General features: G+C 61.7%; 1 protein-coding gene across 1 annotated transcript; it reads left to right on the top strand.

Annotated features, from left to right (window-relative positions):
- Positions 1–2,154: 2,154 nt before the first annotated feature.
- On the top strand, positions 2,155–13,566 carry USHBP1 (USH1 protein network component harmonin binding protein 1). Its single transcript, XM_029912278.1, has 15 exons — positions 2,155–2,208; positions 3,193–3,350; positions 4,476–4,591; positions 5,442–5,605; positions 6,049–6,333; positions 7,154–7,291; positions 7,991–8,139; positions 8,849–8,989; positions 9,202–9,302; positions 9,533–9,683; positions 10,056–10,338; positions 11,021–11,233; positions 11,745–11,836; positions 12,158–12,280; positions 13,008–13,566. The coding sequence occupies exons 1-15, from the start codon at positions 2,155–2,157 to the stop codon at positions 13,186–13,188; spliced, it is 2,349 nt and encodes a 782-aa protein (XP_029768138.1). The 3' UTR covers positions 13,189–13,566.
- The last annotated feature ends 9,720 nt before the right edge of the window (positions 13,567–23,286 follow it).

Here is a 23,286-nt window from a genome sequence, read left to right on the forward strand (position 1 = left end):
GCCAGTGGCGAACCCAGCCCCTCCCCCACTCCTTGTGCTCGCCAATCACCCCCCCATGCACAGACCGACCCTCGTGGCGCATCAGAAGTTGCATGTCTATTTGCATATCTCTGACATGCATATTTTCTCAAATTTGCATATAGCCCTAAATCCTCTCCCCCACCCACAACACGGGTGGTTACCAAGTTCTTCCCAGCTCCCTAGGTGCCATTGTATGTACATTATTCCACCGGCTAATTTGCAGACAGCCATAAACTTCAGCTTGTGGTCAATACCCGCTGGGGGCAGGGATCGTTTGTTCTGTGTTTGTACAGCCCCTAGCACAATGGGTGCCTGGGCCATGACTGGGACTCCCGGGGGCCATGGCAAAATCCAAAGAATAACATGCCTTCCAGCGTAGCCAGTGCTCTGGGACAGGCGTCTCGTATCAAATCCCAAACTATGCCTTCACTAGAAACGCTGCAGCTGTGGCACTCACCACAGCGACAGGAGGGCCAGTAGCTAGGTCGACAGGAGGCTTTGCAGGGGGTTCGCTCGGCGTAGCGATGTCTCTCAGGGCGTGTGGATTTTACACACACACCCCCAGTGACGTAGCTGGGTCGACCTCACTTTTTAGTGCAGACTTGGCCTGAGGCATGGTCCACACTGAAAAGTCTGTCGGCATGACTACGTCCGTCAGGGTGGGGACAAACCCCAGCTGGGCCAACGGAACAGGGCCTCTGTCAGTGTAGCTAACGTTGTCCGGGGAGATGGGCTTCCTACACCGACAGAAAAACTCCTTCAGCCAGCCTAGGCTGCAGCCACACGCGGGAGCTTTGCCGACATAGGCTCCATAGTGCAGACATACCCTTGGCTGCACCACTTGAAGGGGTCTCAGACGTGACAGACCCAGCCCTCTGTCTAGACACTTATCTGGCCTCCGTGACTGAGCGCCTCACACCCCTGTCAGGCAGGGCAGGGCTCTGGCCACAACCAATGCAGGACACTATAACTATCCCAGCTACCTTCCAACCTGCAGGATCTTTCGAACACTTTCCTCTGGGTCCAGAGAGAGGCTTACGTTTCATTCGGCTGTAGTGAAGGCAAAGGGCAGGGCAGAACCAGCTCTACCTTCCTGTCTATGGGACGCGTAAGAGTTAAAGGGCAACAGAGCCGGAGGCCGCGCCTGCAGCCAAGTTTCACAAGGGAGAGGAAATATACACAGGATCGGGAAATGGGAATGGGCCGGGAAGCAGCACAGACGGCGGGGACATCCTGGCAGAGCCATATGCTCCTCGCACTGGGATGGTCTGATAGGTGGCTGGGCTGCGGGTCTTGGAGCGCAGCTGCTGAGAAGGGGCTTCTAAACGCGATGGTGTTGCCTGATTTTCTCCCCTGTCTTTTCTCACCACAGCGATAGGACCCTGCTGCTTCCTCAGACGTGACTCCTCTCGTGCGGAAGGAGAGAGGGGCAAAGGAACAGGGATGGAGAAGGCAAGTGGCTTCCTCCTGGGGGGCCTGGACAAGGGAGCCTCTCCTTGCAGGCAGGGGGGTTATGGGTCTGGCTTGGCTTTGCAATTGCTCTCGGCCTCCCCCCCCCGTGAGAGAGCCACCTCTGGGGAGGGGGCAGGGTTTAGACTTGCTGTGCTGCTCTGCAGTGGGGAAGGACAAGGCGCCCTGGGCCCCTGTCTGGCTCTCCCAGCCTATCAGGAGCCCGCAGGGAACAGACCGATCCCCAGGGAGGGGGGAATGGCTAGCAGATCCACGGGTGGGACTGGCAGTCCTAGCCCTGCTCCTCACAAGCCAGTCGCACGTGGGGTTGCAGGAGGAGCGCGGCATCGCATGGGCATGCAGCTCCAGAAATCCTACCCTCACGCGGCAGGACCCCCCCCCCCCAGCCCCCGGGATCCTGTACGGCCCTGGGGAAAGGGCCCGAGAGCGAGCAGTGTGTACTTCCCAGGAGCGCCAGGGTACCCAGCATGCCCAGGGTGTGCGGTGGGGGGCGCTGGCCCAGGGTGGTGGAGGGCTCCCTGCTCACGCTAGGCACCAGGGCGCTAACCCCGTGCTGCTGCAGGGAGGACATTGTTCCCACTGAAAACAGGAAGCGGCTCCAGCCTTTCCTGGTTCCGTGCTGGCTGGGAATGGGATGCTAACAAACCCGCTGCCTACCGACCCATGGAGGCTGCACTGCCCCCTCAGCCCAAAGGGGGCGCAGGCGGGAAGCTGCAGGTGGGCACGGCATGGCGTGTAAAAGCACCAGCCGCAGAGGCATGGAGAGTAACCAGGAGCCGCTTATTCCTCGCATAGGGTGTAACGGGATTGACGTGCTGCTGAGGTCACAGGCTGGCCTCTCTACCCAGGGGGAATTTCACCCCACAGGAGGAGTGGCATCTCCCTAGTCCAGCTTCCAAAGCCAGGCTGCTTGGAGGGGGGGGAGCTGTAGCTGCACCACGGCGCTGAGTGAGTGGTGCCGATGATGATGGGGGTGCTGAGGTGTGAAACAGGCATCCCGAGCCTGTGTGGTCAATAAAGATCCTATGCCACCCTTGGCAGGACTTAGGGGGTTACCCCCCATCCTCTAGTGTCCTGGCCCCATTCCAATACACACTCTTGTCATTTTGCTGTTTTTTCCCCCTTAAAGCCCCAGCTGCTGGAGTCAGGTGATTATGGGAGAATTTCAGCTTCCATTTTTTTTAAAGTCAGATCCCAGCCCTCCTGGCTGTGGAGAAAAGCTTGAAAATGTGACCCCCAAAGGTTCAAAACCTGAAAGGTGAATAAAACACCCCCAATGTTTCACTTGTAAAATCTCAGGATTTTTAAACCAGTGTCTGGATTATTGGGAGATTGGTTCATGACTTTTGCATACTTGGGGCCTTCTGTCTCCCTGAAACCTTTCATCTGGCCACCATACTCTTTACTTCCTGTCCTAGAAATTGCTGTGTCGTGCGGCTAGTTCAGACTGGCTGATGTGTTCCACACCAGAGCTGACTGCTTTAGCAATTCACTGGTGGGTGGGTGCCCTCTTGGCCCGATTCTCTGTGGCCCTGCCCCCGGTGCTGTTGTTTACCGTGCAAAGTGACTGGGAAACGCTGCTGAATCCGAATGTAGCGCTTTGCACTGGTGTCAGGGCCGGGGTCGGTACAGGGCTCTCAGATCCTTTGGCATGGAAGGAGCCTGAGATGTCCGGGGTTCTCTGGGCGGGGTTCTCTGCAGGGCGAGCTGGACTCAATCTCCGAGAGGGAGGAGGAGGCCGACGTAGCAGGGGCGGACGAGCGGGCAATCCTGCGCTATGAGGAGCACATCACCACACTGCTCGTCACCATCGCCCAGCTCCACAGCAAGGCCGAGCGGCTGCAGCAGAGGAGAACCAGGTACCTGCCCTGCTTGTCACAGGTTCAGTTTCTGTTGGTAGCGCAGGACTGGGGTTGATACAGCCGCGCTGGGCCTGGGACTGATTGCCCATGAATCCTTGCCCAGGCCTTCGCCTCCTCTCGCCCTGCCGATGGCATGCTCTGTGGCCTCCTTTCAGCCCCACTCCCCAGTGTCCTGCCTCTCCCCTTCTCCCACACCCACTTCCACTCCGTATTCAAACCCTCCCCGACTCTGTTCGCTCCAGGGGCCAGTTCAAAATTACCCTCCAGCCTGTGCCGGAGACCTGGCCTCTCTCTCGACTCCCCTTCTCCCTCAGAGCAATAGCTCCCTTTTGGTCCGTCCTAGCTCCTCCGCTGGGGCGCGAGAGCCTTCTCCTCTGCCATCGGGAACAGCGTCGCCACTTCATCAACTCTCATTCACATCCGAAAACCCCCACGCCTCCTGGTAGCCCTCCGTTTCTCTGACCCTTTGCTACTCTGGACCAGATAACTCTGTGAAGCAGTTCTGGGTACAGCTTGTAGCAAAGATGCTCGTGGTCATCTATTGTAGTCTATTCTATTCCGGGTCTCGTACGCAGCCCGTCACCATGGTATCTGTGCGTCTGATTCTTTAGCTGAAAACATGGTCTCCTTTAAAGGCTATGGACTGGCTGCTGTGGTCTGACCTGCCTGGCTTCATCTACCCGAGACTTTGTGTTCTTCTTCTTTCCCTGCAGCCCGGGGGAAAAAAGACAGGAACTTTCTAACCCCCCGCTTTCGATCAGGCCTGTCCAAGTGTCATGAACATTTACGGGCTCAGAGCCACATTTTTCTTGTCCTCCTGTCCCATGATGATGAAAAAACTCCTGATATTTTACTCACCCATGAAAACGATTCTAATTTTGCAAGGCTCTGGGAAGAGACGCTTGCTATTAATGCATGTGCTCACTAGATGTCACTGTTGCTCAGTGGCATAATATTAATCTGGCAGCAAAATATTGGTGTTTTAGAGGGCTGGTTTCAGGTGGTTAGACTCACACCTGGAACTCAGCTGTCTCACATCAGCTGCCCCCTTTGCCATGTCCCCGGGGGAAGTGGAGTTGACCACTCTCTCCCTGGCCATCCTCTGGCTTTGATTTCCTGCAGAGAGGAAGATGAGTATTCAGACCAGTGCTCCGAATACACAGCAAGCCTTCCCAGGTGTGTGCAGAGGCCCCGGAGCTTGGCCATCCGTCCGTTCCCCATGGGCTGCACGGAGGAAGGTAAAGGGGGTTCATTATATTCTGCGCCAAGCTATCCCATGCCTTTTGGAGGCAATGAGGTCTAGTGGGTAGACCCAGGTCTTCTGGGTTCTATTCCCGCCTCTGCCACTGGCCTACTGAGTGACCCAGGGCAAGTCACTTCCCCCCTCCATGCCTCAGTTTCCCCAGCTGTGAAATGAGGAAAATTATACCACCCCTGCTATGTCAAGTACTTTGAGATCGCTGGAGGAAGAGCTCTTGACAAGGTTTATTATCACTGAAAGGGTTTCATCTCGCCAGGGGCCCCGTTCTCACCAGAGCCGGCTCCCCCGTGCTCAGGTTCCTGACAGATCCGGGGGCCCAGAAGGGGCAGGCTGGCTATTGTGTATGGAAGCCATCCCCAGCCAGGGTCGCCGCCCCCTGTGTTCGTCCCGTCGGGATGCTGCCGCGTTGCCTTGGCCCACCTGGGTCACTGCAACGAGGGCCCGAGGCAACGGTGCACAGGCCTGCGGAGCTGGGGGGAAGCGGGATGGGGCTGCCATGATCGAAGGGGGTGAACCCAGGGATGCCATGGCCGCGGGGCAAAGCCTGCCAGCTGCTTCCTGGTGGTACAGACTCATGGGCCCCTCTCTTCCTGCCCCGTGCTCCGGCGATGGGCCTGCTGCTAAATCCATGCAGGCGGTAGGTGTTGTGTGGTGCCGAGAACTCCATCCCCTTGTGCACTGAGAGGAGCCACGGCCGTTGCCCGCGCTGCTGGGTCTGTCCCTCTTTACGGCAGCCCCTCTGGGATGCAGCCCAGATCCCCGAGGATGGAAGGGGCACGAGCCCCACCGGGCCTCCCCCCGACTCGTCCCCGTCTCTCCCCCGCTAGGAGGCAGCTCCGACGTGTTCCTAGATCTGCAGCAGGCTGTGGCCTCTCTGGAGAACGCCGTATTCTCCCGGCGGAGCCGTGCTCGGCTGCTTGGCAGCGCTGGTGGGGAGACGGGCGCAGGCGGCCCCAGCACGGCGGGGGAGGAGTGGGCCCAGATAGCCAAGGTGAGCAGACCTCCCTTCCCCCACTTTCTTAACCGCCCCCCTCCCCTCTCCCTTCCGAATGCCTGCCCTGGGCTCTCAGCCGCCCCACGCTGGGACAGGCGGGGTTTGCCTTCCCTGTGCAGCGACCCCGACCTGCCCTGGCACTGGGCCCCAGCTCTGTCCTGCCCAGACCCCCTGGGGGGGGCAGCAGGTTCTCTGGGGCCTGGCCAGTCCTCCCTAGAGGGGAAAGGCCCCTTGTCCCATTCCCCGCCCCCCTGAGCCAGCCAGTCCCCTGAGCTTGGAGGTTTGTGTTTAAATTGCCTGGAACCAGAGGTGGTGTGGATGCAATGAAGCCTAGATACCAAGGTGACAGGTGACTTAGGGAGAGCTCTGAACTCCTGGCATGATGCAGTGACTGTAGCTTTGGTGGGTGACTGTTATGGGGGTGGGGGTTGCATTTCCAGACCCTGGAAGAGGTAGAACGAGGCCTGGGGGGTCTTGCGGGACTCCCGGAGGACAACGGGAGCTGTCCCTGGAAGGCAGCACCCAGGGCGCCGGGGGAGAAGACGAGCGAGGCCAGCCCAGGGCTCGAAGCAGAGAACATGAGCTGGATCAAGAATGAAATAGCTGCATACGCAGAGAGGAACACGGCTGTCCGGGTGGCGCTAGGGAGCAAGGAGGAGGAGCTAAGCAGGTCCAAGGTCACCCTGCAAGCATTCCAGGAGGAACGGGAGAAGCTCCAGAGAAAGGTATGCATGACAGCGGTGATGGCTCCCCTGCCACTGACACGCAGCCACCTCCGGGGGCAGGGCAGCAGCACTGCACACTGCGGGAAAAGAGACTTTTGGCCAGGGGTGGTAGGTTCAGGTCTTCTGACTAGTGCAATGGATGTTTTACTGTCCATGCAGAGCAGGCAGGACCTCATTTGGGAAGGTCTCAACCCGACCACCCCAAGCACCCAGCCACACAGGTGACCTTTTTATTTGCTGTATTTTATTCGGCCACTAGATGTCACTGAGTGCTGTGCAGCGTTCTATGTGGGGTGGGGGTGCTCCCTGGTAAACAAAGCAGACAAAGCTAGAACTCAAGCTGTGGGGAAGCCTGTGTGTTTGTAGCCGTTTTGTTCCACACACCCCTTCTGATTCATCGAATCCGTGATTTCTCATCTTGTGGCAAAAAGCATGGGAGTCACATGACCTGCCTCGGGAGGATGAAGGGCTGGGCCACTCACCCTGGGAATGGAGCTCTTGGGCCCCAGGAAGCAGGGTTCTGCTCAGCCTGCTGGAAGGTGGCTGGGTGACGGGGCACTGAAGGAGGGAGAGATTTCACAGGGTCCATGTTGGGATGCGAGGACCTCGGTTTCACAAGCTCTGGGATCTATATGGACTCGGCTTGTTAATTTCCTGGGGGATCCCACCGCTTCCCCTGCGGGGAAAGTGCTGTCAGAATCAGTCTGATCTCTGTGCCGCTGGTGCAATCCAGACTCACACCCCTCACTTCCATGGAGCTACTCCGGTCGCCCTTGTGCAGCAGCCGGGAGGTGAGTGATGCGTTCCGCTCTCTGCCCAGGTCAAGGAGCTACAGGACTCGCTGCTCAGGATGGAGACGCCGTCCCAGCCCTGCAGCCCCTCAGCATCCGCCAGTGACACTGTCAGCACCAGGGGGTCCGTCAGCCCCGGCGGGGAAGGGGAGCCCTGGCCATTCCAGGTGAGTGCAGCGCCAGGGGCTGGCCCAGGTCTCAGTGCTGCTTCTCCATCCCATCCCGCTAGGTCCTGCTCACTGCAGGGGTCAGGAGGCCGGCCGGGCCGCGGCTCCCCAGGCTGCTGGGTTACGTGGGTGCCGAGCTCAGAGCCGGGAACGACCCGTAGACAGGGACGAGCAGCTGCCAGCCAGCGGCGGGCCTGCTCCAAAGCCCCCTGCAGCCAATGGAGAGACTCCCCAGCTGACCGCAGGGCGTTTGGATCAGGCCCGGCTGCGTGCATCACCTGCCACAGGCAAGGAGCCAAGGGGGTGTAATACACGGGCTGCGGGCGTGTGGCCATGTCTCCCTCCAGAGCTGGCCGGAGCGACTACAACAGCCAGCTTCTCACAGCCAGGGGATTTACTCCTTCGGCTCAGCTGAGAGAGGGCTGGGCCAGTCTCCACTGGTGGCTGTGGCCACAGGTCCCAGGTGGCTGTGGATTGTCACACCAGCTTTCAGCAGGGCTGCTCCATCCCTGCTGCGGTGTTTAACCGCAGCTTTGTTAATGCCCCACCCTGGGTGTCATTTCGACTAGCACCCGCGGGCCCCTATCCCAGCCCCCAGGCCCGTGGCCGTCCTGCAGGGCGTGGTTAACATCCACCCGCAGCCTCCGCCAGGCACAGACTCATTCCTTTGTTTGTCGTCCCCGCTGGCGCCCTCTGCAGGACCCAGTTGCCGCGGCCCAGAGCCTGATCCGGTGCTTTCAGAGCTGCTCCAGCACCCAGCACCTCTGCCGCCTGTTCCCCCAGCACCGCCCCCCGGCGTCGGAGAGCCACGTCAGGGAGTGGGAAGCTCGGACCCAGCAGCTGCGAGGGTGAGGGCAGAGGATCGCCAAGCACTTTACACGTTGGACAGGGCAGCCTCGCACCAGGCCCCTCCCCACCAATGAGTGTGATCATCCTCCCCGGCACAGACAGGGGAAACTGAGGCACGGAAAGGGGAAGTGACTCACCCAAAGTCACACAGGAAGTCTGGAATAGAAGAGCCAGGAATAGAACCCCTGACCCCCCTCCCTTGCACTAAACGCTGGACCCCACTCCCCTCCCAAAGCGGGAATAGAACCCAGGAGTCCTGACCCCCCTCCCCTGCACTAAACGCTGGACCCCACTCCCCTCCCAAAGCAGGAATAGAACCCAGGAGTCCTGACTCCTAGTCCCCTGCATTAAGCAGACTCTCACGTCCAAAGCTATAATGGGCAACCCCTTCCCGCCCCCCCTCCCCGAGGACGGTGCAATGAAATGCCACCATGGCCCCAGTATTTGGCACATCCTCCTCCTGGGCTGAATTTCCGGGCTGGGGAGGGCTGGAGGGTGTCCAGTGGCGCCCCCTGGGGCTGGTTCCAGAGTTGCATTGACGGGTGGCGAGGGTCCCTGTGGGAGGAGGATGTGTGGATAGCGCGGGAGGTGTATTTGTCTGGGCATCGCTCGGGGATGCGGAAGAGCCGGGTGGGTTATAAACCGGCCCTTCCCTGGACTCCCCCGGGAGCCAGCCCTGCCCCGTCAGCGCCGCGCCTCTCGCCCCAGGTGCATCGAGCGGCTCAAAGGCCTGAACCAGCTGCTCTCGGGGACCCTGCGGGAGTGGAAGGGCCACTCGGAGCGGCTCAGCATGGGGCTGGGACAGCACGAGTCCAACAGCACGGCCCTGCGCCTGGCCGCGCAGTACAGGTGAGGGGCCCGGCCCCGAGACCCGCTCTGGGATCCCCGCACGGGGAGAGGGGGCGGAGCTTGGTTGGGAGGGGGAATGGACTGTGTGGGAGGGGCAGGGGTACGGGGGGCTCCCGGTGTTGGGAAGGAGCGTGGGGGGGGGCTCAGGAGGGGTTACAAGGGGCTGGGGGCCCCGCCAACTCTCAGGCTGCTCTCTGTGCTCGGCCCGGCAGCGAGCGCTGCATGGAGGCCTACGAGGTGCTGCTGCCCCTGGCCGGGGTGAAGCTGGGGCCCTGGCAGGAGCCAGAGGAGGAGGGAGACGCCCTGGACAAAGGTGAGTCCTTGCAACTGGTCCCCTCTGGCCCCGCAGCCACCAAACGCCCCTCGCTGTGGGGTTGGCAGCTCAGGGATGGGTGGGGGGAGCCCATCGCTCCACGGCGCCCCCAGGGGTGAGGGGGGAACCGGCTGCCATGTGCCCGGCTCTGCCCCGGGCTCCATCCCGGCCAGGAGCGGGGGGTCCTGCCTGCCGAGGACGCACCAGCATGAGTTTGTTCCCTGCTCTAGGAGAGCCCGGGGCGCGCGCCCCCAATAGCCCGGGCGGCAGGACGGGGGCCGTGCTGGACGAGGCCAGGAGGTTCCTGGGGAGAGCGGAGCCCGAGGGCGAGGAGGCCGGGTCAGGGCAGGACGGGGCTGCCGGGACCCATGGATGGAAAAGGTAGCAGAGCTCCTATGGGAGGGTTGTCAAGGGAGCAGGGCTGCAGGCTTCTGAAAGGGGCCCCAAGACTCTGATCTGAGCCCTGGGGGATGGGACCCCGAGCCCCCAGTCCAGGTGATGAGTCCAGCAGCCTCCAACCCCGGAAGATGGGACCCTGAGCCCCAGAGCGCCCCCCATCCAATGGGATGGGACTCTGAGCCCCCCCAGTCCCAGGGGATGGGACCAGCAGCCTCCTACCCCAGAACCCTGCCCCCCGCCCCCATGCCAGGGATGGGAGGGACCCTGAGCCCCGAACCCAGGTCCAAGGGCTGTTGGGCCCCCTCCACCCCCTTCTCCCAGCCTGCTCTTCTCGACACCTCTCCGTCCCAGCAGCGCCCCCAGCCCCAGGGCCCAGGCGCCCGGGGGAGCAGAGGAGGGGATCCTGTACGAGTACATCCGGCGGCTGCGGGCGGAGCAGGCCTCCGTGGAGGTCTCCCTGCTGGATCTGGGCTGCCAGGCGGCGCCTGGTTCCGTCGGTGCCGTGATCCAGAGTAACGACGCCATCAAGGCCATGGTGGACGAGGCTGTCAGGGTCGCAGGCGGGGTCCTGCCTGGGGAGACACCAAGTCCAAAGATGGAGAAGCCACAGCTGCTGCACGACTTAGTGGCCAGCAGGGTAGGCACGGGGCAAGGCGGCCTGGGCTAGCGGCCAGAGTGCAGGGCGGGGAGCCAGGACTCCGGGGTTCTGTTCCTGGCTCTGGGAGGGGAGTGCAGCCTACTGATTAGAGCCAGGTCGGGGTTGGGGGGAGCTGGACTTCTGGGATTTGTTTTTGGCTTGGGGAGGGGAGAGAGGTCTGGTGGCTAGAGTGTGTGTGTGTGTATGTGTGTGTGTGTGTGTATGTGTGTGTATGTGTGTCAGGACTCCTGGGTTCTATTTCTGGCTCTGCCACAGACCTGCTGGGTGACCTTGGGCAATTCACCCCCCCACACACAGTGCCTCAGTTTCCCTCACTGTAAATCAGGGACCCAGAGGGCTGTGAGGCTTGGTTACTGTTTGTGAAATATTATTACTGGAGTAACTGAGCAGGCCATAACGGGAGCCCAGAGGGTGGGGTGAGGGGCTGGGGGAGCACAACACGTGGGGCATGTGGCTCTCTAGTGGCGGGATTGTCAAGCGCGCGGGACCCTCTTGTGGCTGCTCCCTGCAGAGGGACACGAGCCGGGAGATTTGCTGCAGCTATTGGGACCCTGCGTTTAGCTCGGGCCGGAGGGGCCAGGCCTGGGGAGCCGGAGCCCGCCAGGGCCCAGGGCCAGCCGCTCGCTGCTGCCTCCCTGACAGCGCCTCCCTCTGGCCCCAGGAGTCAATGGCGGATCTGAAGACCCGGCTGCACCTGGCGGAGAAGGAGACACGAGGCCTGGAGCTCTGCACCTACACGCACCGGGCGCAGGAGGCCGCCCACCTGCTGCTCATCGAGCACCTGCAGGGGGAGCTGGCCGAGCAGCGGGGCCGGCGCCCCAGCTCCGGGAGCAGCAGCAGCGGAGACAGCAGCAGTTGCAGCAGCTGCCGCGGGGTACGTCAGGGGCTGGGCGCCGCCCTCCCGCCTGCAGACACAGGCTCGGTCAGCTGGACGGCAGCCCCACCCGTCTGGGCCCCGAGGCAGAGGCGGGTACCTGGAGGTGGCCAGGGAAACGCAGGAACAAAAAGGAAACTCCCTGGGGCCTGGCCCACGAGACAGCCCCGGACCCCAAAGGGAGAGCAGCTCTGCCCCGACTTGGGCGTTTCACATCCATTGTGCATTGGTGTAAATGGCCCCACGGAGGGGGGGATCTGCCCCGCTTGGGGGACAGGGTGGGGGGCCCCGCAAGGAGGCTCCAGGTGAAAATCGGTGCCTCTGCTGGGTTCACAAGGAGCCGAGAGGCCGTTGTGACCTCGATGTCCCTCCCGGGGGTGGGGCGCCGGCGGGTTCTGAGCCCAGCTGACGGGGAGGTTGTGAGCTGGGTTTGTCAGGTGCCCCCGGGGCCCGTCCCAGCAGCCGCTGCGCGGTGCCGGGGGCGCTCAGGGATGTTCTTGGGTTTCTCCAGGACGTCGGGAGACGGGAGGCAGAAGCGGCGAGACCCCAGGCTGCCCTGGATCGGGAGACGATGATGCTGGAGCTGGTCGGGGCGCTGGCCCGGTGAGCACCCCCCTCCCTCCGTGGGGAGCCCCATGTCCCCAACATCCCCCTCCCAGCCCTGGCAGCGTCACTGACTGCACGGGGGCCGCAGGCTGGGGGGAGGAATCGGGGGCCCTGCCCGGCTGGGGGGCACAGAGTGGAAAGATCTTGGGCGGAGTGCAGCGCCCCACAGCTGGAGACTCAGCCAGGGGCTGGGGGGAGGGGGGATCCCATCTCGGGCGAGGGGGCAGGGGGAGATCCAGTCTCAGTGTGGGGGGCAGGGGGGCTCCCCTCTCCACGGGATCTGTGGCATCCTCCGTCAAGCCTTTGTTTCCGTGGCAGGAGCAGGGAGCTGAGGGGCCAGGCCCAGGCCCTGGCGGCCTCCCTGGAGCAGCGCAGCGCGGCCAGCCGGGCGCAGCAGGCCCAGTGCGTCGGGATCACCAGAGACTTCTTCCAGGCTCACAGGTGGGGATGGAGAATCCTGGCGCTCACCCCCCAAGGCCCCGCTGGGAGTCCCTGCACCCCCCGCCTGAGGCCAGACTCTCCCAGGGCTCCCTCCTGCCACTCTCCTGGGGCTGCAGCCCGGCCTGGGAGCTCTTTGTCCGGTGCCTGCAGGTGCCAGTTGGGGCAACGCGCCCCGAGGGGAAAGGACCGAGGCAGCAACCTGGTGAACGGCTCCCAGTGCTTGGTAAAGACAAGGGCCGAGCCCAGATCTCTGTGGGAATGGAGGCGAGGTCGCACAGGGCGTCTGCAAAAGAGCTGGGGAGAGACCCCAGGAGTCCTGGCTCCCAGGCCCCTGCTCTAACCACTGGGCCCCACTCCCCTCCCAGGGCCAGGGGTAGAACCCAGGAGTCCTGGCTCCTAGCCCCCTGCTCTAACCCACTCGACCATACTCCCCTCCCAGAGCTCGGGGTAGACCCCAGGGCCACGAGTCTGGCTCCCAGCCCCCTGCTAGGCAGCTCTGTCTGCAACAGGCCATTTGGGTGAGATTGCCAGTCCATGTGTGCCCAGCGGAGGGGTTTAGTTGCACTTTGGCTAAGGCCCAGAATCACCCCAGGGGCTTCTCTGAGCCTGTCCCGAGCTCTGCACCCCCCTGTGCTCTCCCCCCCCCCAGCTGATCCGGGAGCAGCTTCCCTCTCCTGCCCCCTCCCGCGAGCCAAGTCCCTGCCCCTGAGCCCGCCTCTCTCCGCAGCGCCCTGGTGCTGGCCTACAGGAATGCCAGGAGGAAGCAGGAGGCTCAGCTGCGGAGGCTGGAGGCCCAGATGGGCGCGATGGGCGAGCGGCACAGGGAGCAGCTGCGCTCGCTCACGCAGGCCGTGCAAAGGCTGGAAGAGCGGCGCGTGGCCGCGGCCGGCAGCGAGACCTGCATCTAGGGCAGAGCCACGGCGGGCAGTGGGGGTGGCCGAGTCCCTCCCGTGGGCGTGCAGGGGGAGACCAGCTGGCAGGGCCCGGGGTCGCCTCTCCAATCCATGGGGAGCTGGGAGCAGGGGGGTCTTCTGTTGGTTGAGTTTATTGCTCATAAATCACAACCCGCGGCCCCCTGCTAGCCCAGCCCTGGGCTCCCCACACACAGCTGTGCCGATGCCCCCCGGCCTGTCCTGGTTTCCCACACACAGAGAGCTGCTGCTGCCACTGGGCCAAGCGTTGGGGGGAGGTTAGCGCTTGGGAGGTTTATTCTCGGTGCTGATCAGGAAGGGGTTAATAGCGGGGGGCTGTACAGGTGAATTGGGTCGGGTTTTGGTCCATGCTGGGCCCAGGGGCTGTGGCATTTGCGTGGAGAGGAAGTCACTCAATAAAGAGATCTCCAGTCCGAATGGGACTCTTCCCTGTGCCTTCCGACATCCATCCGCGAGGGCACGGACGAGGCTGAGCTGTCTGCGTCTAGCTGGGCTGCTCTTTGCACGTCCTCTGTTACAGACTCCCATCAATGTTCCCTCTCAGCTGCCCAGGGGAACGCCTGGCATGGCAGATTCTCCAGCTCCATCCTTAACGCCGGGCCCGGAGATCACCATCTTCTTTTCTGGGCATCGTTAGAGACAAGGGGTTGCTGGACTCCAGTCCCTTCTGTAAGAAAATACACAGCTCCTTTGCCCTGGGCCTCTCCTAGGGGTGGCAGGGGGTGGGAATGGGAACAGGAAAGTTCTGACCTTCTCTGAATGGAGCCGGGCGCTTTCCGCATTCACACCTATCCCAGCACAGACCTGCAGTGCCAGCAAAGAGCCAGCGGAGGGCGCCTCTGCACACAACATGGAGCCTCTCTGCCCTGGGGGAGCCCAGCAATGGAAATCGACTGGGGGAGCCTCAAAGCCAAGTGCGGCCCGAGCACGGGGCCCAGACCTTCTCAGGGGAGCACGGTCTTGTAGCCTCCGACAGAGCAGCATAGAGGGGAGGCCCTCGCTGAACTCAGCTGCATTTGGTAACTGATCCAGCTGTTACACATCATGCACAATTATCCTGTGGAACTCTCTGCCACAAGATCTTGTCGAGGCCGAGAGCTGAGGAGGAGTCCAGGGCCAGTCCCCCCCAGTTCTGCTCCTGTTCAGCTGTGGGCCATGAGGTTTCTGCAGCCCGCAGCGGCTTTGACGTCTGCCATGGCCTTTGGGCAAGGCGAGCTCCGACCTGCACAGTGAGCTCCCAGCCAGCACTGAGCAGGTCAGGCAGGGGCTCGTGAGCAGAGCAGCATCTGTCTCTCCCAGGCACTGTCTCGCTCCCATGTTCCATCGGAAGGGCAGGATGTGTTAGTCGGATTGTGGAAAGAGCCACTAGAATATGTGCAGTGGAGTCATGTGACTAGCAGCTTGGGGAGGGGGGAGGAAGCAGGGAATCCTTTCGATCCATTGATCAGCGTGCCCACCGCGCCAGGAGCAGCAGCGATCACTCTTGAGGCCAGGGAGTTGATGTGTGCCTGGCGCAGTTTAATAGCAGCGCCGAGCCTGGACCAGCCGATCGCCCTGGACCCACGGCTGCTCAAAGCAAGCCCCCCTTCGGCCTGACCCCGCTCTGTGCAGCGGTTTCTAACAGGCCCTTCACTGACGCTGAGCAGTGAGAGCGGCTGCCCCGCCTGCCCCTGCATTGCACCAGCGCCTGGGTGATCCGTCACTCGCCGCCCTGACTGCACCCAGGACGGATCGGTCTGGCGGAGAGAGGAAACCCGCCTCCCCCGGCCCGGCAGCCGGAGCGGAAATCGGGTGTTGTCGCTGGCCTGGGATCTGCACGGCGTCCCTCATTCTGACTGTGTCCCCAGCGCAGCGCAGAGCCCAGGGCAGGGCGATCGGAGGCAGAGCTGGCGAGAAGGGGGCTGCTGCACAGGGGGCTGCGGCGAGGAGGCAGTGGGTTAGACAGGAAATTTGGGCATTACCAGGACAGCCCAGGAGAATGACACCCGTAGGCACAAAGCAATGCAGCCTTCCCCACCCTGCCCTGCCACGCCCGACCCCGTCGAGCACAACGCAGCTCCCCGGCCTCTCTGCCTGCCTTGCCTACTCGAAATTGGACTGAGATGCACCCACGTCATTTGCAGCTCTCAGCCTGCAGCCACAATCCCTCCATGCCCCCCAACCTGGGCTGGCTGGAGAAGGTGACACCAGAGGGACCAGGCTCTGTAGCACCAGGCCCCCAGCTGCTCTTGGGGGTCACAGGCGGCTGGGGTGGGAGGCTGCGGCAGAGGAGGTCAGCTCATTCTCGCTGGGAACAAAGACACCCCCCCCCACACACACACCATATTTCCTGGGCGCCGATGAAGACATTTGTTAGCCCTGACAGTGGGATCAGAGGTGACGGTGGCAGAAGGGCATGATGCATATTCATGAGAGGAGCGAGGCCGTGACCTCGGTCGGGTGGGGGCCTCCCTGGCGGTGCAGACAGAGGAGGGATAGTCTCCAGAGACAGGATGCAGCCGGGGCCCAGCCATGGAGGCTTAAAGACACTTCAGTCAGTGGAGTCACCCGGCGTCAAGAGGGAGCTGAATCTGCCCCCGATTCAGCGCCTTGGCCCAGCACTGATGCGCGGCCTGTTGGCTCCAGTGGGCAGACGTGGGGGTGCTGCTGTATGGGGGCTTTTGTTCTCCAGGAGCCAGCTGCAATCTTGTAACCCCGAGTCACCCCGCACTCAGGACCCGGTTGGCGCATGACCCAGCTGACATCTTGCAGGGTCCCGAACCACGAGGGAGGCCCCCAGGCTGCTAGCAACGGAGCTGGGGCTGGCCCTGGAGCTTGCATGGGCTGTGGACTCCCACGTGGCCCTTGCTTTGCTGGACCTGCACTGGATGGTTGCACAGATGCCTGTCGGGGCCGGGCTAGGGTTCCTCGGTCCTGCCTTGGTGTGGGGCTGGACTCACTAACCCCTGGTGGTCCGGGCCAGCCCTGCCGGTCTCGGAGTCTGTGCTAAGGGGCTGAGGAGCTGCTGCGTCATCCGGGGTAATTGACTGTCTCGGCGCTATCGATTCACCTAGTGCCGACCAACCGTCGGCCTTTCCCCAAGGAGGCCAAGTGTCAAAGTGCAAAGAGGGGGGAGGGGGCAAGGGGCAGCTGAGCACGGTCGTGGGTCTTTGATGTGAAAACAGGGGAGCAGCGAGAGCGGGTGGGCGCCCGCGGCTGGGCAGAGGCACAAGGCCTGGGGTCAGCGGGATTCTATGGGGGGTTGGCCCCACTTGAGACGGGGTCAGGCTGGCAGCTCCAGGGGCAAGCGGGCAGCGGCGGAAATCCGCTGGGTTCCGTGTTCATAGACTCATAGACTCATAGACTTTAAGGTCAGAAGGGACTAATATGGTCATCTAGTCTGACCTCCCGCATGATGCAGGCCATAAATGTTGACCCCCCCACTTTCCCTTAACTCTGCTGTTGAAGTCTCCAGATCGTGATCTAAAGACTTCAAGTTGCGGAGAATCTTCCAGCTTGCGACCCCTGCCCTATGCTGCGGAGGAAGGCGAAAAACCTCCAGGGCTACTGCCAATCTACCCTGGAGCAAAATTCCTTCCTCACTGCGGGGTAAAGGCCGTGCGCTCCAAGTGCACGTGTGACCATTGCGCTCACGCACCCTCTTCTGGGCGGGTGCAGACGGGCGTGCCACACGGACAGGCATTGCCACACGGACAGGCATTGCCACCTCAGCTGGAGGGGAGCAAACGGGCACTGCCACCTCGCCCATATGCTGGGAAACGGGCCCTGCTATTCAGCCACAGGGCATTGCAGCCTTGCCTGTCTTCAGACCAGGGCTGGCTCCAGCTTTTTTGCCGCCGCAAGCGGCGAAGCGGGGAAAAAAAAGGTAAAGCCGCGATCGGCGGCACTTCGGCAGCAACTCTACCGCGCCGCTTCATTCTTCGGGGCAATTCGGCGGCAGGTCCTTCCCTCCGAGAGGGACTGAGGGACCCGCCGCCGAAGACCCGGACGTGCCGCCCCTTTCCATTGGCCGCCCCAAGCACCTGCTTCCTTCGCTGGTGCCTGGAGCCGGCCCTGATTCAGACAAACCACCATGTGGCCTGGGGGACAGCACAGGTCTCCACCTCCAGGAGTAGCCTCCGAGGTGCTTCAGCTCGCTGTCACACGCTGCTTTGCTGGAGGGACCGTCCCTGGCCTTTTCTGGGGAGCCCCTGTGGCCCATCACCCATCCACCCCCAGGCTCCCCACAATTGTCCTGCAACTACACACAGGTGCACACTCCAGAACGGTGGCGATTGGGTCCGTTCCCAGCCATGGCTTCTTCCCGCTGGAAGCAAAAGGCCTGTTTATCAGTGCTGAATACACGGGGCGTCCCAGCAGCCCAGTCCGGACACCCGCGGAGTTCAACGAGGCACCGGGAGGCAGAGCTGCAGGACGGCGGCTGGGAACTGGGTAGCAGCAATCTGGCAGGAGGAAGGCGCCCGCGTGTTTCTTCCCAGGGCAGGCTAAGACTGGAGCTAAGAAAGGCTTCTCTGGAAACGCCCCAAGGGGGTGGACCCAGCAGGGAAATGCTGCAGTGAAAACAGGAGCACTCAAGTCACATGGATTTCAAGGACAATTTCAGTTTGTAGCTAATTGCTGCAGAAAAATTATCCCCTCCCCCGCCGGAGCCCGGGCACCGCTGGTTCCTGCTGAGCCTACAGAGCTAATTACCCAATACACAGGACACCAGCGCGACGGGCACAGAAATAGGTTTGGGGCAATTAGCATGGCCCAGCCCTGTAACGGGAGCCAGCGCTAGCGGCCCTGCCCTGGAAGGGCAAGCCGGGCCGGGAGAAGGCAGCCTCTCCTCACCTCCGGGTCTCTCTGCGAACACCCCAGTGGAAGGCCGAGAAGCTGTGCTGCATGGTGGCTGGCAACGAAGGGGTTAATGGGAATGGGCAGACGACAGGGGTACCTCCGGCTGCAGGATCACCAGCCTCAAAAGTCATGAGTCAGGCTCCAAAAACCACGAGATTTTAAAAACGTTGGCTTGTGTTTATTGGCTTTGAGGCGTTGGAACCACGCTGGCTGCAGGGCAATCAGGCCGCTCGGCGAAGCTTTGAAAGCTCTTCTCATTTCACAGCGGAACAAAACACAGGCCGAGTTTTTGTGAAGTGGGGTTTTGGCGACGGTCCCTTTTTGGCGCACCAGGCCAGGTTTGCAGGTCGGATCTCGCGCTGGAACCGAGCGGGGAGTCCACCAGGGACGCGGGAACCTTTCTGTCGGAAATGTTGTCGACAACCAGTAACGGCGCCGCAAAGCATTCTGATTCGGAGGAGAGGCCGTTTCTGAGGAAAACGCATTTAGTTGAAAATGTTCCGACCAGCTGTACTTTTGAGCCCCTAGGGTCACATTCACCAGCTTTTCCCTGGAACTTCAGGGCAGGGGGTGCTAGTTGAAATGGAAGCTGGGAGTCTCGCGTAAATCACAGGACTCCAGGAGCTGGAGCTTTGCAAAAAGCACCAAATTTCACAAGACTCATGATAAGAATCACAACCTTGTGTTCTGCCAGAAGCTGGGAATGGGCGACAGGGGATGGATCACTGGATGTTTCCCTGTTCTGTTCATTCCCTCTGGGGCACCTGGCACTGGCCACTGTCGGTAGACAGGACACTGGCGTAGATGGACCTTTGGTCTGACCCAGTAGGGCCATTCTTATGATTAGCCCCATCCCAGTAGCCTGTTGTTTCAAGCACCAGCCATGTTTTCGGTTCCCAACAGCCTCATCCTATGCAAAGAATGTGACATCCATGTAGGTTTTATGAAAGATGAATGTGTATGGGCTCCTTTGGCTGCTGCCTCGAGGGATGGATTAGAACATACCTTTCCCCCATGGAAACTGCCACCCCCTGCCAGAAATCTCCACTGAGCCACTTCTTGGCCTCTGTCAACAGAGCTATAAGTAACCAGCAAACTGCCCAGCTGCAGGTCAGGGGAAAAAGCCATTCAGCCTCATCCTGCAGGCGAGGGCCCCAGAGCCCTACTCCCTGCAAACCGATGCTCTGCGGGCCTGGCCCATGTGCACTCAATCCCCCCAGGGCCAAGCACAGGGAGAGCTTTCCTGAGCAAAGCCAGCGGGATTGGAGCCCAGTGGCAGGGAAATGCCTGTGCTGACTGCGCCGGGAGGAGGGCTGAGGGCTGCAGCCGCTCCCAAGGGAAGCGTAGGATGGTGCAGTGGTTAGGATGCTAGCTGGCAACCCAGGTTCAATTCCCTCCACGGATGCCTGGGTTGAGTCACCTACCGGCTCAGTTCCCATCTGTCAAAGGGGGGTGATATAATTTTTATGAGGTGTGTTATGGTAGCACATCGGAGCCCTGCTCACGGACCAGGCCCTCCCTGCGCTAGGCGCTGTACAAACACAGAACAAAGAGATGGTCCCTGCCCCACAGAGCTTACTACGGGGTGTTGGGGGACAGCTACCTTAGGAATTGTCAGGGACCCGGATGGGTACGGTGATGGACGTCACGTAAGGACCATAGATAGTGTAACAGCACTAAAACCAGCCGCCGGCCAGGTTTTGTCTATGCCGAGTGGGTTCCCATGGCCTGTGTCCCTGGAGAAGGGAATTTCCCCGCATGCTGGATGGGGACGCCCGAAAACGTGTAAATATGGAGCAGGCCTGCAGCCCCCAGCACACGTGGGCTGATCGCTGGCCTCTGCTGCGGCCAGTGCGTGGGAACCGCCAATGCCGTCCCCCTGCCGCCCCCTTCTCTTTCTTGTCTCTCCCCCTCTGACTGGCTTGGTGTGGAATCCTCCCCCCCACCCCAGCCCCGGGCGGGGTTTCCCAGGGGCTGGCCCTTGGATGGCTGACCTGCGGGTTGAAGGTCAGTGCTCTTTGCTCAAGCCCCTTTTCACATTCAAATGGGGTCCTCGGAGCTTTGTGAGCCGGGGTCAAGCTTCAGCGAGAGCGAAAAGAAAGGGCCGGGGCTGCTGCCGCGGCTTTCAAGTCCCCTCTCTGTTCTGGTCTGTTTTCAGGGGGAGCGCGGGAGGGAATAGCTCATGCAGAACCCGCGCTTCACCCATCCCCGCGCCTCCTCCCACCCAAGGCCCTTTGCTGACACGAGCGTGGCAGGCCTCTCCTCCCCCGGGAGAACGAGGCAAGGCCATTCCCTGGCCACTGCAATGCAGCCACCTCTGGGTGGGACGCAGCAGCAGTTTAACCAACAGGATGGAGCAGCACCATGCCGGGTGCTGGTTCAGGCCCCCTAGTGAATTGCCAGCAGCAGCTGGTTCCCGTAGACCCTGAATCCCCAACTCGTTGGACATCCTCCGCACCTACCCTGGGGTGGCTGAGGGCCAGATGGGGGTTAGGGCTAGCATGCTGGCTGCCCCGGCTCCTACGGGCCTTGCAGTCACTGGGGGACAGCCCCGGTCACAGCCCCTCCTGGCCACGGAGTGCTCCTGGCTCTGGGCCCTCGGCACTGGGGGGCATCCCTGGGGGGCTGTGCAGCCAGGCAGCAGGCCTCGCTCTGGCCCCAGGTGTTCTCCCATCCAGGTACTGACCCGGTTCCCCTTGTGGCTGGGCCCGATGAACAGCAACAGGAGCTGTTAGAACTGCCAGACAGGAGGAAAGCCGAGGTCCCGCGAGTCCTGGCCTGGCCTGCTCCTTGGCAGGAAAGTCACCGTGGACAGCAATGGGGTGGCAGCCGGGGCCACGCAGGGCTGGGGAGTGCTGGGACCGAGGCCCAGGACCTGGGTGCCTGTGAAAAAATCACCGTGTGCAGAGCGTAGCAAAGAGCTAGAGCTCTCCTCCCCCCCCCCCCGCTGCTCCTCCCCCCAGCACCTGACACAACGATCTCTCCGCTGCCACATCCTGCAGGGAACCCCCGGGGGACCCAGCACCCCTCCCTGCGTGGCAGAGGCTCCAAAGGTGACCTCTGTGGGAAATCCAGCAGCGCCCAGGCTGGGTGAACGCTCCAGAGCCGGCTGCTGAAGCAGGGGGGAGGGTTCTGGGCCGGCTGAAGACAAGCAAAAGGGGGATTTGCGTCGCTTTCTTTCCCCGTCTGGTCTCCTTGCGTCATCCTGGCAGGTTGCTTTGTTCCAAGATTAACCCCGGAGCCTTGCCAGCGGAGCCGCAGGTGTGCAGCACCTGGGCAGGTGAGGACGTGACTGTGGGGGGCAGGGAGCGGTGAGAGCTTAGCATCCGTAGCATGTTCCCCCTGGTGCCCCTGAGCATCCAGCTATACAATGAAAACCACGCTGGTAGATCCCCCCCTCCCCCCTGCCCGATATCTGTCTGTCTCTCCTTGTCCATCCATCCATCTGGTCTAGGGGACTGCTTGTCATGATGCTCAGGCTTCTCTGGCAGCATAAACGGGTGGGAACAGCCCCCTGACAATTCCCCCAGCACTGGGGGCCTCCACAGTGGGTGTGGAGCTGGTGTGTCCCCCCAGCACTGTGGGGATGGGGTGAGGGGAGCGCACTGTGCTATGGTGGTTTTCTGTATCGCAGCACCCATAGTGGGCCATGGTGAGCACTGCATAAGTTAGAGCAGCCTTGAGGCTGCTCCAGTTTATACCAGAGGCCAGCAGGGCCCTGCACAGCCCCAGAATACAGGGAGTGCAAAGCCCCATGCACAGGAGCAGGAGAGCTGAGACTCAGGTCCTTGGTATCCATGGGGCCCAATCCGATGTACCAATTGGGCCAGAGAGCCCTTTGCTTCTGGGGTGCAGGGGTCTCGCTCTCCCATGGCAGGGCATTAGTGGTTCACATCCAACCCAGGCAGGGTGTGAGTAGAAGCCACTGAATGGAATGGCCTCTGCCGAACAAGATGGTGGGTCCCAGTCAGTGCTGGGTGTGGGCCCGGTGCTGGAGTCCTGGGACCTTGTGTTTGGGAGGGAGGGGGGATTCTGGCTGGGGCATGCGCTGCTCCAGTGAGTGGTTTCACTTTGATTTTCAGCTTCCAACAGGCCTGAAAGCTCCAAGCAGAACTCGGCCTGACCTCTGCTGGCGTTTCAGCTCGACCCCACAGAATCCTGCACCTTTTCCACCCCCGAGGTTCCCCTAGCTCCCCGGGGCGCGCGGCCTGCCTGGTCAGTTGCTCCCCTGGAGAACCTGGCCGGGGGCATTTCTGAATTGGCAACCAAAACCTGAAACCGAGCGAGTTGGGCCAGCTTGGGGCGGTGCGGGGGGGGGGGGGGGGGCGCACCCGCTCAGGGAGGTGGAGGGGTGTGTGTGTGTGTGTGTGTTAATGATTTGTGAGTAGCTCCAGTGTCCATGTCACTAAAACACCACATCAAGCGTAGTGGGTTGTTACTGGGGCCCCTGAGCGTGGCCTTGTGGTCCAAGTGCAGGGTGGGAGTGAAGCTGTCTAGGATCAGGCTGCTGCTGTCCTTAGGTGAGTGTTTTCATGCCTCAGTTTCTCCATCTGTACAGAGAGGGAATGGGACGCTGAAGTTAGTGATGTCTGCAAAGCGCTTGGATATCTTCAGCTGGAAAGGCACGGTACCACTGCCCTGCACCCCAGCGCAGGAGCTCTCCACTCCAGAGGGGACCCACATGGACATTGCTGGGGTGGGATAAGGGGGGTTAACCCCCCCTGCTGTGTGTGTCCCCCCCCACCCCGAGTGCCCCTCTGGGCAGTCATTTCTTGTGCACATGGAGCATTTCAGCCTCATCATGTTCTCTGTTCCTCCCGGGCTGTGTGATAACGAGAGCAGGGTGTTTGTAACCTTAGCCCGACGCCTGGAGCAGGGCTCGATTCCTTCTGCCCACGGCCACCTTCACGAATCAAAAGAGGAACGGAACTGCTCTGTGGCCTGGTTCGGGTCTCGGCTGTGGGCGGCTAGCGCTGGCTGAGTCAGGCGGCGCACGCAGGTCGTTCACAAACGGCCCCCATCAGCTCTGCCAATGCCACTCAGCCCTGAGATGCAGCCTCCAGGCCTGGGCTCCACACACAGCTGTGCAGATGCAGCTCACTCCTGACCTGCAGCCCCCCTCTCTTATCCCAGTCCTGCGCCTCCCCTCCCCCACCTGCTCTGCTGATGCCCCTCAATCCAGACTCTCAGTCCTGCCTGCTATTCCAGCCCTAACTCCCCCAGCAGATCTGCTGA

Source organism: Terrapene carolina, unplaced genomic scaffold (assembly GCF_002925995.2).
Source record: "Terrapene carolina triunguis isolate 2854851 unplaced genomic scaffold, T_m_triunguis-2.0 Scaffold194, whole genome shotgun sequence".
In the NCBI taxonomy this organism is placed as follows: Eukaryota; Metazoa; Chordata; order Testudines; family Emydidae; genus Terrapene; species Terrapene triunguis.

Bases quoted from the DNA above. Each gene is read 5' to 3' on its own strand.
- USHBP1 (XM_029912278.1), top strand. From the start codon at position 2,155: ATGGAGGCTGCACTGCCCCCTCAGCCCAAAGGGGGCGCAGGCGGGAAG. The intron at 2,209-3,192 runs GTGGGCACGGCA...GGTTCTCTGCAG, and splicing joins GCGCAGGCGGGAAGCTGCAG to GGCGAGCTGGACTCAATCTC. The intron at 9,684-10,055 runs GTAGCAGAGCTC...CCGTCCCAGCAG, and splicing joins GGGACCCATGGATGGAAAAG to CGCCCCCAGCCCCAGGGCCC.